The 14,473-nt window shown below is 42.4% G+C and overlaps 2 protein-coding genes across 2 annotated transcripts; one reads left to right on the top strand and one right to left on the bottom strand.

The window, feature by feature from the left end:
- The first annotated feature begins 2,278 nt into the window (after positions 1–2,278).
- On the top strand, positions 2,279–3,564 carry LOC6640159 (40S ribosomal protein S23). The gene is made up of 3 exons (XM_002063074.4): positions 2,279–2,353; positions 2,821–2,980; positions 3,208–3,564. The coding sequence occupies exons 1-3, from the start codon at positions 2,350–2,352 to the stop codon at positions 3,473–3,475; spliced, it is 432 nt and encodes a 143-aa protein (XP_002063110.1). The 5' UTR covers positions 2,279–2,349; the 3' UTR covers positions 3,476–3,564.
- Positions 3,565–4,776: 1,212 nt separating this feature from the next.
- On the bottom strand, positions 4,777–12,482 carry LOC6640328 (nucleoprotein TPR). The gene is made up of 4 exons (XM_002063075.4): positions 12,223–12,482; positions 8,856–12,019; positions 5,445–8,790; positions 4,777–5,376 (listed from the first exon to the last, which is right to left on the bottom strand). The coding sequence occupies exons 1-4, from the start codon at positions 12,371–12,373 to the stop codon at positions 4,952–4,954; spliced, it is 7,086 nt and encodes a 2,361-aa protein (XP_002063111.1). The 5' UTR covers positions 12,374–12,482; the 3' UTR covers positions 4,777–4,951.
- Between the last annotated feature and the right edge of the window lie 1,991 nt (positions 12,483–14,473).

The raw sequence follows: 14,473 nt of genomic DNA, 5'->3' as shown, positions 1-14,473 counted from the left end.
CAGAAAGAAAGAGCGCGAGTGCGGCGCGCAAACGTACGCATACATAGGCAAGCCGGCATGTGCGTGTGAAGCTCGTCTGTGTATGTGTGTGTGTGTGTGTGTTGTCGACCGTGTGTGAGTGTTGATGATGTGTATGGGTGTTTGCCTGAATATTCGTTCTGTTCTTGTCGCCACATTATCAGAAAAACCTCGGCCCCAACACACACACACACACACACACACATAAAGAGTCGGCACACTCGGCACTGGCTCCCCATTAAATTATCGGCCATGCGGCATATGATATGCGGCAACATGGCGTTGGAGTCCCAGTCCCTTTACACACACACACACACTCAGGCACTTACATATGTATAAACCACGTTTACGTACTGAGCAGAGCGGAGCGTATACGCAATGCCCAGAAGCAACTAGTAGTTGCCCCTCTTTTTTCCACAGATCTCTTTTCCCAAGAAACTGAAAAAAGAAAAAAAAAAAATATTTATCAACAAGAGAAGCAACAAGGAGAAACAACAAAAAAAAAAGAATTTTGTACGGATGTGGAGATCTTGGTCTCTTTGCTTTTACGCAAATATGTATCTCTGTATTTGTGTTTCGTTTTCTCTGCGCACAAATATTGGGGGAGGGGGGGACTGAGCATGTTGGGGAGGCAGAGCCTCGTCGACTTTGGCTTTTTCCACTACAACAACATAAAGATCAACAGCCACAATATTAATAGCCAAAAAATCTCAATGGGATTTCATTCACGTTTTTTCATCTCTTGTTTTTTTTTTGTTTTGGAGTGCGAGAATCTTAACTTGGCTTTATTGTTGTTGTTGTTGTTTCTGTTTTATATCGCCAAATTATGAAATACATTGTATATTAACCGGCATTCATCATGATGTTTCTTTTTGGTAATTAGTGAACAGTAAAACGCAAATCATTCTCCAAATTCGGTAATTCTGGTTCTGAATTCATTAGAAAAGTTCATAGAACTCCATAACAATTAAAAAACAAAAAAAAAACTCAGTATCTGATCTTATCGTTAGAAATATTTCAGTTGAGTAATTGCTGGAGTTATCTGCCAACCTTTGCTCTACCCCGAAAAAAAACCAAAAATTCTTCTTTAAATATATCCAACCAATACATAAGCCAGTAAATACATGAACAAACTTATACACTGTTCTATTTTCAATATCAAAATTCGGTGACTTTGAGTTTTGATTGATAAGAAGTAAACCCCCTCCCCCCATTCCCTTTTCCCTCTTGCTAGAGCTGCAATGATAAGCAGCAAAGAAGAAAAAAAAAAAATAGTTATTGCCACCATAGAATCATAAAATTGTATTAGATTAGACAAATTAATTTAATTTTATTTTATATGCGCCAATGTAGAAATTTACTTACACTTAGGAAAAATGTTTTTGGGAATATTAGTTTAACTATTTATAAACATTTTTTGTTATAAAAATAATTGAAATAATAAACATTTACACATTTGTATGTGCCTTTATGCACACAGCAGTTGGTCGATATTTATATACATATATTCACAAAAAATACGTTGTTGTTTCCTCATTTTTTAAAATCTGAATCATGAATACGATCGAAACTGTTTGAAATCGAGCTCTTGGGTAACAACTTTTCTGATCGATGACTCATATGTGCGATTGAATCGAAACAAAAATTCCATGTAAAACGAAGAATTTGTGTTAACAAGTTTGTAAAGTTGAACCAGGGCACTAAAATTCTATTTATTTTGCAAATTAAAGCATATTTTTAGCAAAAGGATTCCCCTTTTAATCGCTAAGAACTGCAGCTTTTGTAAATGACTTTTAATTTGCTTTAAAAACATTTTTCACTGTAAACATGTTGACAATATTTTAGCGTATTAAGAAGACTTCCGCATCCGGGAAATGAACAATTATCGCGAAATGCCTAATCAAATTTTTACAAAGAAAAACATCGGTTTTTAGTTGTAATTGACGTCATTAATTTCTAATTTGTTATTCCAAAAATGAATAACATGTTTTGGAAATCGATGTTTTGAATTCAAGTAAATAATTTAAATATTTTAAAATTTTACTCATTATTTCATTCATTATGGTTTCATTTATCAAGAGTACGTTTTTTAAATGTGCCCGCCCATATAAAATGACTCAGGCCTTAGGACTTCCGGCTACCTTAGCACTTTTTATTCAGACCCTTAGCACTTCTTACTAGGGCAAAGCACAGTGGCGCTGTCAAACTGATTTATTAGAATATCGATAACGATTGTTGTAGAAACATTGATACTTATCACTTGACATCTCTGTTAGCAATTCTCTTCCTCTTTCTTTTATTTCCGCCATTGCCTGAGAAAGTTGGAAAATCATGGGTGAGTTACTTAAATTGTGATGTTTTTGTATGAAGCACGTAAATAAAGTGGCAAAAATGAATGCAAACGGCGTACGAGAGCACTATGTTTAAAAACGTAAGTGAATTTCAAACGGTTCGCCCTGAGAATTGCCAAAAATGCGTTGAAGTCGGAAATTTCGTTTACTCTGGCAGTGGTCAACACACGCCCTGGGCTTAAATCTGGTCTGCCTACTTGATAAAAGTGATTATTAGAATTTAATGCTTAATCTGAAACGTTTGATTCACAAAGGAATGAAAATTTGCACATATTGTGTTTTTTTGCTTGATTGCAATTCATATACACACGTGTGAGACAAGTCTTTCGATCCTAACCTCAATTGTGTTTCCACACTGCCGGACGACGCCGCCGCTTCATTTTCATACTATATTTTGTTTACATTTTAATATTTCTTAGCAATTGAAACTAATTTACATTATCTCTTGCAGGCAAACCCAGAGGACTGCGCACAGCTAGAAAGCATGTGAACCATCGCCGCGATCAGCGTTGGGCCGATAAGGACTACAAGAAGGCCCATTTGGGTACCAGATGGAAGGCCAATCCCTTCGGTGGTGCTTCCCACGCTAAGGGTATTGTGCTGGAGAAGGTGTAAGTACCAACACCAACATGCTGGATACTGATTAAGGCTCTCGTCGACCACAGACTATTCTTGCGTCTCGCAGTATATTTTTGTGTTTTGTTCAATTTGTCAACTCAAATCACAGGATTATACTGTGAGCTGCGAAATGGAAATCCACGCAACCATTTTAAAATCAAATTGACTTAAATGTCTTCTCCATACAAAACATCTAATTGAAATTTGTTTCATCTTTCAGCGGCGTTGAAGCCAAACAGCCTAACTCTGCCATTCGTAAGTGCGTCCGTGTGCAGCTCATCAAGAATGGTAAGAAGATTACCGCCTTCGTACCCCGTGACGGTAGCTTGAACTACATTGAGGAAAACGATGAGGTCTTGGTTGCCGGTTTCGGTCGTAAGGGTCATGCCGTCGGTGATATTCCCGGTGTCCGTTTCAAGGTCGTCAAAGTGGCTAACGTCTCTCTGTTGGCCCTCTACAAGGAAAAGAAGGAACGCCCAAGATCTTAGATGATGATACATCTAATCAAATTTCCACACAGAGTTAGGGTTTTACAAATCTAAATAAAAAAAGAAAACAAAAAAAAACCAAACTCAAATCTGATATTGTTTTTAAATAAAGCCTGTACATAAGAATTGAGAATGAGGCAACACTATAAACAAATTGTATTAAGTAATCAAGTCAGTCTAAAGTTAATGCATTTAACAAAAGGTAAGAACCATATGTTTCTGCTTTTATGGTCCAAATCTGTCTTAACCAAAGTGTTTAGCCACAAAAAAGAATCTGGTAGTGAAAAGTATATCAATTAGTAAAGGGCAGTTGTAATATTTTAAAAATATAGACTTTTATATTGAATTTCCTTGGTATTAAGATTTTACAATTTTTCTTTAAAGAAAAAAAATTAATTTTTCGATAGCTTTATAGGCGCAAGGTAACAAAGATTTGGCCTTTTAAATGACTGTCTCTTATAATCGGAGTTTTCAGTGTACAAAATAATTAAATTGATATTTTCTGAAACTATTTCTCAAGGCGTTTGAATAAGAAAACTCGAATTTCATGAATGTGTCTTAAAAATAGTAAAGAGACGAGCACAAGTTAAACTTTAAAAGACATATAATCTATTTGATTTTCTTTGAAATTGATGTTGTCAGATATGTTTAAAAAAAAACTCAAAAGTAGTTTTCAAAATTTTCAATTTATGATTTTTTTAAGTTAAAAAAATTGTGATCAAACTTCCTTGGATTTAATCCCACAAGCAATGAACTTAAGCATACTCTCCGCTAGGGCCTTAATCCATTCCTGGCGGCGGCATAACATACTTAGAAAACATGTTTTTCCACCAGAGCCCATAAATATTTCTTGTGTTTTGTAGTAAAAATTATAGAATTTCGATTCAATTTTCAACAATTATCGCCTTGTTTTTGGGATCCTGAAATTTGAGTTCCTGATACACCTGGATGTACAGTGGATTTTTAAAAAACTATTTTCAAAATTGCATATACTTTTATTTGTATTATGACCACTATTGAAACGGGGGAAAGCAAGCGAGGCTGTTGTCTGGGGGCCAGAAGGAAGATGGATCCTTAAAAACATAGACAGAGGATTGGTTCATTTTTTTTCGCCAAAATGAAAAGAATATATCATTTAAGACCATAATTTCTTAATTTTTTCACAAAAATATATCTCTGACTCGTGTCCATACAAGTATCTGATTCAAAAGCGGCCCTGAGATTATTACTTTTCAAAGAATACTCATTTTTTCAAATCCAAATCGATTGCTCATTATTTCTCATATTTCCAATTCATTGCGTCTCATTGATTAATTGTAATTTATTGAGTAATTTAATGTATTTATGATGACGATAGAATAAAAATCTTAAGTCAGTTTTAGTTTTTCACGATGCCTTAGAGCTACCAATAATAATATGAATGTGCGTTGATTAAAGTCAGCCTATTGCCGACTCGCCGGGCGTTAATAACTCGGCCTATTGGTAGCGTCCGCCATTGTTGAAGTTGTTGGGAGCTGGTCGACGGAGGGGACGCCGACTGCGAGTGCGGGGAGCGAAAATGCGATTATTTGGTCCACCCTGATCCTGACGCATACTGACGCCTGGAGAACTCTCACCGTAGACAATGCGAGGTGGTCGATTCGGATTGGTGGCCGTGTTGCCACGATTCATGGAACGACCGCCTCGTCTCGTGGGTACGCCACTGCGCAAAGTGCGATAGCGTGTATTTTCTGAGGGTGAAGTGGCTTCCGCTTCGCGTCCCTCTTCCTCCACTTCGACAGCCTGTTTCTCGCCCTCGGAGGAGACGCCATCGGTACCTTCGTTTTCCTCAGCTGGATTATCGCCCTGATTTCCCTGATTCTCAGAGACCTCGGATGATTGGCTAGTGCCAACATTTTGATCTAGAATGGCAGGGAGGGGGAATGGAATTAACTGATTTGCTAGGATTTGGATTCAAGGGGATACTCACTTTCATTTGCTTGCTGTTGGGACTCTTCCGCCTGGGTGGATTCTGTTTCCTCGGCAAATGCTTCGTCGGCTTCGCTGGCATTATGCTCTGCTCCAGTTGAGGCAGCGGCGCTCATATCGGGCAGTTTATTGGCTTCGTTTACATTGCCTTCGCCAGCTCCTCCACCGACTGCCTCGCTTGTCTTTTGTGGTGAGCTAGCCACTGCAGAAGATGTGCCGGCATCGACGGAACTGGTACCAGCACTCTCCTCGGGCACATCTTTGGCCTGTGCTCCCGTAACTTCGACTCCTGCCACGGGCTGTTCAACTGAGCTGACAATTTCTACTGAACCACTCTCATTGCGACGAGCAGAAGCAGCAGAGGATGAGGTTGAAGCAGCCGGATTGGAAGACTCGCCACTGCCACTGGTAATGGCTTGGCTCTGGTTATTCTCCTGATTGGAAACTGAGGCAGCAACGGCGGCCACCGCTTGACTATCCAGAAGTTGACTCTCCTCCTGGGCTTCCAACTGCTGTTGCTGGGTCTCTTCAATGTCCACCTCATTGTTATCCTGGGCATCGGCGGCCATTACATGCTCATCATCGCCATTCTCATTGTCATCCATCATATCATTATCCTGTTCATAGGAATCCTCATAGCCCACCTGTTCCGCTTCGCCGCCATCAATGGCATCGCCTTCAACCAGAGCATCCTCCTCCTCATCGTCCGAATCCACAACCTGTATCTCATCTTCCTGATCACGCTGAGACGATGTTGGCATTTGATCCACATCCATGCCAGAGTCACCAATATGTCCAGCCGATAGTTCCCCACTGTGCATCGGAGCACGCAATCGTTTGGTCAACTTGGCCATTTTCTCGGGAACACCTTCCCCATCCGCATTGGTGGATGAGTCACCCTCGACATCCCGGGGTCGCTTTACAGCCTGAGTTGTGGTCACACTACTGCTGGAGGGTGTGTGACGACTGTGACTACTGACCACAGTGGAGGAGCTGCTACTGCTGCCCGAAGTGCTGGGTTGTTGTTGTGTTGAGGCATCCTGCTGGACACTTGGCACTGTAGCACTTGTAGCACTGCTTGCCGTAGAAGTCGACGTGGATGTGGACGAAGATCCCTCTACTCTGGGTGACACCAGGGCAACCACCTGCTGTTGTGCCCCACTGCCACCGGCAAACAATTGTGAATCATTTTGCTGTGAGTGTTGAATACTCTCCGCTTCCTGAGAGCTCTCGGCGGCGGAACTTGCGCCCATTGGAGGAATGGCGGCCACGGCAACAGCTGCCGAGCTTGTCGACGGCATGTAATCCGTATGCGAAGATGTGGGCGAAGAGGAAGCCATTGATTCCAAGGCGGCACTGCCTGCTGTGGTATGAACTTGTTGCTGGGGCGGAACCAATGCTGTGTTTGCTACAGCTGAGCTGCTTCCACTGCTGGCCGAAGCAGATGAAGTGGTTGTCGATGTCGACGACGATGACGACGAGGATGATGACGATGTCGATGTTGATGTCGAGGTGGATGCACTGCCCGCCGAGGGCTGTTGACTGGTTGGCAAGATGGCAGCAGTTCTATTTTGCAGCGAAATGGGTCTAATACTGGCCAAGGGGGTTTCTCCGCCACGCCATGGTTGAACCGTGGCCGATTGCTGCACCGTGGCCATGGCCGATCCCGACATGGGTTTAACATTGGCCGTACGCGGCGAGGAGTCCGAAATGTTACCCTTTTCAGCCACTGAGCTGGTCGATGGTTTGGTGGATTGTTGGGTGCCCAATTGGCGAGTCAATTGATTGACACGCATGTGAAGGGCTTCATTTTCGCGGGTTAATCTTAAATTAACTTCCTTATTGGCCGTTATAGTGTCCTGCAGTTCCTTCTCCAGGCGGGCAATGCTTTCATCGTAAACGGTCCGGGTGCCGGCAAAGCTAGTCTCTTGATTGGCGAGATCCGTACGTGCCACAGTTAGATCGAGCACCAGTTTATCCAATTTGGCCTTATACTCTTGACGCACTGCCGCATTGGCTGCATCTGTTTGCGGTTCGACGCGTTTCTTAAGCTCTTCATTCGCCTGGGTCAACTTCTCTTGATCCTCCTTGCAGGCTCTCAGTTGGCCATTAACTTCATCCAGTTCGGAGCGTACCTTCTCCAGTTCGCTGATGGTATCGGCTGTCTGTCCCGTTTGCGCCTGCAGACCCATATAGTAATCCTTGTAGCGTTTGGCCAATTTACGCAATTGCAGCTCCTTGGTATCCTTGTCCTGTATGGCCTTATCTTTTGTCTCCAAATCTTCATTGGCCTTCATCAGTTGCTCCTCCTTCTGGAGCAGGCGATTCTTTAGTTCCATCAATTCCGCCGTCTGACGTCCATTGGCCTGACGTAAAACCACCGCCTCATCCGTCAGTTTCTTGTTGGCCTCGTTTTGGGTGTGCATTGCCTTGACCATGTTGTTGACTTCGGTGTCAAGGCGTGTCTTCAGTTGTGTCACCTCCTCCTGTTGCTTGCGGCATAGTTCTTTCTCACTGGTCAACAACTTGGCCAGATGCTCACGCTCCGACTGCAAACGTTTGAATTCCTCGGGATTCCGATTGCTCTTCTCGACCAGAGCATTGGCACGTTGACGCCATTTAATAGCTTCGGTGCGCAGCGAAGTGTTCTCCACATTGAGCTCTTCGATCTTTGAGGTTAGTTCCTTGTTGCTGCATTGCAGCGGGAATAGTTCCTTCTCCACACTGCTAATGCGATCCGTTAATTCGGTAACACGACGCGTTAAATTGTTGCGCTCCTCCCTCAAGATGCGATTACTATCGGTGATGGCATTCAGTGTCTCAATCTTTCGCAGAACTTCCTCATGCTTGTTGGCCGATATGACATCTGTTTGACTCTTGGAACGCTCCTGATTGAGATAGCCATTCAATTCATCCACCTTCTTTTGCTGGATTGTATGCTCCGACACAAGGCGAGCATTCTCCGCCTTCAATATATCCAACTTAGCTGCAAATATATCTTTTTCTTTGCGCAAGAATTTAATAATGTTCAGGAGTTGTTCATTATTCTTATTATCCTCGCCAGAGACAACTTCGGATATATCCATTTGAGAGGACGACTGCTCTAGCAGTGATGACTCATTCAGACTAGCTGCAGATTGTGTAATGGCCGCCAATTTAGTGGTCAGAGCTTCAATCTGATCATGGAGTGTGGAATTGAGGGCAGTTAGATCAGCCACACGACTCTCCGAGTTGGCCTTCTCCTCATCCAGCAGTTTCTGGGCCTCCGCATTGGCCTTTACCAACTCATCGTGGGCAGTCTGCAGGGATTCTCGACCAGATTTCAAACCATTCAGTTCATCTTGAAGCTGTGGAGGAAGAGAGAAACGGAATTAATTGAGTTGGAAAAGAGATTTGAAATGATTTCATTTACCTTAAAGAAGTCAGACTTGAATTTGGCCAACTCTTGTATGTCAGCCGAATGCAAGACCATCTCATTGGCATATTTAACCTCCACAGCGGTGAGAGATTCAGCCAAATTGGTATTGGAGGAACGCAATTCACGCACAGTACGCTGCGATTCGGTTAATTTCTCCAGGACATTTTTCAGTTCCTCTTGACCCAATTTCAATTGATCCGATTGATTGATATTCTTGCTCTGTTCGGTGACATTGGATAGCAAGGCCTCCGCCTCCAGATCGGTGATGCGAGTTTGAAGCTCTGCCTCGGAATTCTTAAGCTGCTTGATCTGCTCTTCCAATTTCTGAACCGTTTCGGTGTGCATGTCATGGAGGCGTTTGATTTCTGATTCTCCTGTCTGAGACATCTTGTAAAATTGCTGGCCATGTTCACGGGCCTTGGCCACTTCCTTGGTAAGCGATTCAATTTCCACCTTGGCCTGTTCGAATTTCAATTCAAATTCGCGTGCCTTTTTATTGGCCGCTGTGATGGGATTCTCATTGATGGAGGGAGTGAGACTTTCTTGCAGTTTTTTGCTCAACTCATTCAGTTGTTCAATCTTTTGAGCTAATTCCTCGCGAACAGTTACCAATTCGGCTTGCCATTTCTCAGCCTGTTGCTTCTCCTCCTCCTTTAGTTTGATGGCCGTCTCGGTTTGACGTTTCAGTTCGTTAACGGTCTCACGGAATTTCTCCTCTTCCTCCTGGAAATGCCGACGTTGGGCGGCCAATTCCCTGAGTGTATCATCCAGACGTTGCTCCACCCGCAGACGACCCTCTGCCTCGGAGCGCTCCAAATTCGACTTGATATACTCCAGGTTATTCAGCAACAGAGATTGACTCTGATGTTCACGGTAATAGCCTTCCCTTTCGATTTGCAGCCGGGATGCGGTGTCCTTCAGGACACGGTTCTCGTGACGCAAATTGTGGGCCTCTGCATCGGCTGCTGCCTGTTTACGATGAGCCGACATTACCTCATCCTTCAGCATATGGACTGTCTGCTCATGCTTAATTATGGTTTTCTCATAGTTTTTGGTACGATCTTCTAGAGCATTGATTTGCTGCTTATAGGTTTCTGTATTCTTGTGCAGCATTTCGATTTGCTCCTTCTGGAATTCAGAGGCATTGAGCAACTTGCAATTGGCCGATGTCAATTCGCGTACTTCCTTACGCATGGCATCGAATTGATCCTGAGCCAGTGCATCATTTTTACGCTTTTCGCTGGTATAGTAATCATAATTCTCTTTGAGTGAGGCATATTTCTTGGCCTCATCCTCGACCTGTTCCTGCAATTGGCGTATGCGACGTTCAAGTTTTTCGCTTTCCTCTTGACTGATAGTTCTTTCGGCATTGGCATTGGCTGATGTATCGAAGAGTGAGTCATTAATCTCTGCATTTGAATCATCCAGATCGATGGGTGTCTTTTTACCCAATTTCTTTTGGGCCTCAAAGAAGAATTTCTTGTAACGCTCACATTTGGCCAATAGCGTTTGGACGGTTTGATTTTTCTGGGCAAGTACCTCCTCCATATCGGCGAAACGTTCAGTGGCTTTCTTTAATTTCTCCTCCGTCTGTTGCAGTGCCAATTTGTCATTGTTCTCCTCATATTCCTCCAGGCTGGTAGTCAATTCACGTACCAGAGCCAACAATTTGGCATTATTTTCCTGCATTTCGGCAATGGATTCGAAAGTGACCAAATTTTTGTTGATTAGACCTTGACTGGATATTTCATCGCCAGATACGCCATGATCCTCTTGACGTTTACGCGTCACTCCGGCCCTTAGACAATTCACCTCATCCAGGAGCATGCAGACTTGCCGACTTAGATCGCTTTGGGTTTGCTTTAGCTTTCTATTCTCTCTGGCATAATTGTTCAGATTAAAACGAGTTTTCTCCAGTTCATGATCCAAGGAAAGTTTACTCTCCATCAGTTCGTCGCGTTGCTGGATGAGTACATCATTCGTTTCACTCAATTTGTGTAGGTTTTCGGTCTGCTTCTCAAACCTTGGAACATTCTCACTGATCTCCTCTAGAATAGATTTCATTTGCAGCTTCAGTTGAGCAGTTTCACGATTCTTAAGTTCCAGATCTTCTTGGGACTTGGCGTACATGGAATAAAGTTCGGTTAGAGAGAGATCCGATTTCAGCAAGCGGCTGGCAACCGCAGCACTGGGAGCCAGTTTGCAAATGGCATTCTCCAGGGTCTGTTCCTGCGACTGTTTAAGCAAGTCATTGGCATGTAGAATCTCGTGCCTGAGGGAATCAATTGTCTTGTTCAGTTCGGTCACTTCTTGACCATGTTTCTCTTTTATGGCTAGCATATCGTTCTCCAATCGTCCATATTCCTCGGTGGCTTCATTTAGCATGCGTTTCATATCCGAAATGCCCTGGAGCAGTTCATTCCGTTCGGCCACATTCTCGCCATCCGTGCTCTTGTAAATTTCCACCAGCTTCTCTTTAGCATCCAGCTCTTTCTTCAGTGTGTCGACATATTTTTCGGTAGCCATGTTATGCTGATATATTGTATCATTTAGTCCTTCAATCTTGCGATTTAGATCCTCAATGGTCTTGTTGGATTGAGCATTTTGTGTCTGAAGCAATTGAACCTCATCGGTCTTCTCCTTAAGGCGGGCCTCCAGATGCAAAGTGCTGATGGAGTTCTCACGACGAATGTTCTGCACTTCGGCTGAAGTTCGATTAAGATCACCAGTTACCAATTGAATCTCCTGCTGCAGCATGGCACGCTCGCTCTCCAGACGCCGCTCCTTAATGTCCAGGGCAACTTCCTTGCTCTGTATCTCATCAACTCGGGCAATTGCCTCACATTTGGCTGCAATGGCATTGCTTAATTGATTCTGATACATATGGACATCCTGTTTCAAACGCTCCAATTCTGCATTCTGTCGCTCGATCACCTTCATCAGAGAATCGCGTTCCTCGACAATTGAATTTTTATCCTTCCTTATGTCGGACACACTCTGATCATAGCTGTTGACCCTCTCCAAGAGCTGGGCACGCTCGGCGGATACTTGATCCAGTTGTGTGCGCAATTCCTGGACATTTTGCTCGAAATTCGTAAATTTAACCAAATAGTCATCAATGCGGTTTTGTAGATCTTCAGCCTTTTGTTCAGCTTCAGCTAAAAACAAGAAAATACAATAAATTTAAAATTCAAGAAAATTAACTGAGTGCGAAACTGAAAAAAGTGTGACCCCATTCCGGGAAAAATTAGCCAAGAAAATGGGAATCCTTAGTGCAAATTAAGCAATGCCGACACAAAGCCATTGTCTATTATTGTACATTCTTCCGATCTGGACTCAATCCAAAATCCCCAATTCCTACCTTGACGATGAGCCGCCGCTCTTTCCTTGCAATATTCGTCTGAGAATTTTTCTATATAGGCTGCCAATTTCTTTTGTATAGCTTCTGGCACCAATTTAAGTTCCTCCTCTTTAAGAACAGTACTCAATGATTGTGGACCACTGAGATCCATGGTTGTAGTTGAATTACTTTTCCTTCAAATGTGAATTAAAACTTTGCCGGCTTTTTTACAATTTATTTTTCACGAGATTTTTACAAGATGCACTTTTTTTTTCTTTGCCGCTAACAGTAGAGCTGGGAAGTCCATCGATAGCTCCATCGATAGTTTCGATGGAATTTATAAAGTGCGATAGATCGATGTAAATTTTTCGATGGCGATGTATCGAACTTGATCAATCCTTTAAGTTAGTCAGAATCGGACGAATGCGAACTTACAAACTGTTTATTTCAACTTTGTTGCTTCAATAAAAAAGGGTTTTTACTTGAATATCTCGAAGCAAACCAAAAATTTGTCATTTTTAGAATTGGGTACTTTAAATTAATTTTGAAGTCAATATCGGAATCTTGCAACAATATATGCAGCTGTTTAACAGTATTTGGTATTAGTTTGATTTGCCTTGAAAAGTTTTTTTTTGTTTTATAGCACAATATGTGTATGACCATAGAGTTTTTATTTAATGTTATTTTGCCTAAAAAGTTAATTAAATGGATTTAAAAACATAATTAACGTTTAACGGTTTTTCACCGAATAACCCTTTTAAATATCCGATGGAACCATCGATACTATCGACTTTTTTTTCCATCGCTGCAAAATCCATCGAGGGGGGAGACTATCGATGGATTCCCAGCTCTAATGCAAAACCGACTCCATAAACGCGGTTGCCGACAGTGTGGCAACCTTTCGAAACCTTGAAAATACCGTACTTTTGTCCCCCTATTTGTATATCTCCCAGTATTTTTTGTTATTATCGATACTCGATTTCGATACCTATCGATTGTCAGCCACAGTTTGGCGCCAAACTTAACTATCCAACTCAAATGCAGTTGTGTCGAATTTCAGTTTCATAAATATAATTTAATATCCATTTGACTGCTAAAGTTTAATTTAAATATTTTAATTTGTAATTCAATAAATATATGTAGAAACACTCCCAGATGTATGTACAAAATTTAAATACCTACCGCAGTCTCCAAGCCAAGACGGAGGCAGCTCTCCAACTCCCAGCTCCAGCTTAACTCATTGGCTTACATAACAGAAAATCAACAGACCAACCGACAGCCATCCCATCAATGTGTGTGCTTCATTTGGCCTGGACCTGAAGCTTCATCTCTGATAAGCGAGTCTCCCAAACTGCACCTACAGCAATAACTAAAACTTGGGTGAGCATACACTGAGAGAAAGCATAGCAAACTCTGTGTGTAGCATTGCACTGCAGTGCTGGAGCAACAATCTGTTTATCAATAATTTGTTTTTTGGTTTCTCTTTTTTTTCATTTTTGTTTTTGTTTTTTTTTTTTGCATTTATTTCTTTTTTTCCCAGCATTTAAGCTGAGATTCGCTGGCGATAGCAGCTCAAGTGTCACACGCCCACATTTTTGGAGCAGTCGATGTTGATGTCGGCTTCGATGGCTTGGACCCAGGCCATTTGCACATGCGCCACGCCAAGCCAATAAACTGAGGCACACTTTGATCCTTGGTTTGTTTTTTGTTTTTGTTTCGAAGGCGGTCGGCACACGCTTAAATTTTTTTCTTCTCCTTTTGGTTTTAGTCTCCCTTTGCGTCTTGGGCTTTCCTGACTCCGTTTTGCTGGGTTTTTTCTTTTTTTTGGCCGGTTTGGGAGTCGAGACGATGCACCGACCGACCGGCACGACTATTCGACCGACCGACCGAACGCCGGAGGCAATTATCGCGATGTGATAAACAAATATTTTTGCATCTAAGGTAAAGGAGCAAAAGGCGCTTAATTATGAACTTTTTTTTATATTATTGTTGTTGTTGCTGTTGCCAAAAGTGGAGGTGGAGATGAAGATGAAGTTGGAGATGAAGTATACGCGTGGCCTTAGCTCGGCTCTGGCTCTAAAGATCTGACTCTGACTCTTCGACTTCGACTCCGCGTGGCTCTTCTGGGAGGTTTTTGGGCTTGGCTTTGGCTCGCTGGCTGCCCGCCAGTTGTGGTAATATGCAATTTAGAAGCTTATCTTTAAGTGGATACCAATCAGACTCAAGTAGGTGGAGAATGAATATAAATATTAAATATGGCTTTATTTGAATA

This window comes from Drosophila willistoni (assembly GCF_018902025.1).
Source record: "Drosophila willistoni isolate 14030-0811.24 chromosome 2L unlocalized genomic scaffold, UCI_dwil_1.1 Seg196, whole genome shotgun sequence".
In the NCBI taxonomy this organism is placed as follows: Eukaryota; Metazoa; Arthropoda; class Insecta; order Diptera; family Drosophilidae; genus Drosophila; species Drosophila willistoni.
This window is presented reverse-complemented; position numbering and strand designations above follow the sequence as displayed.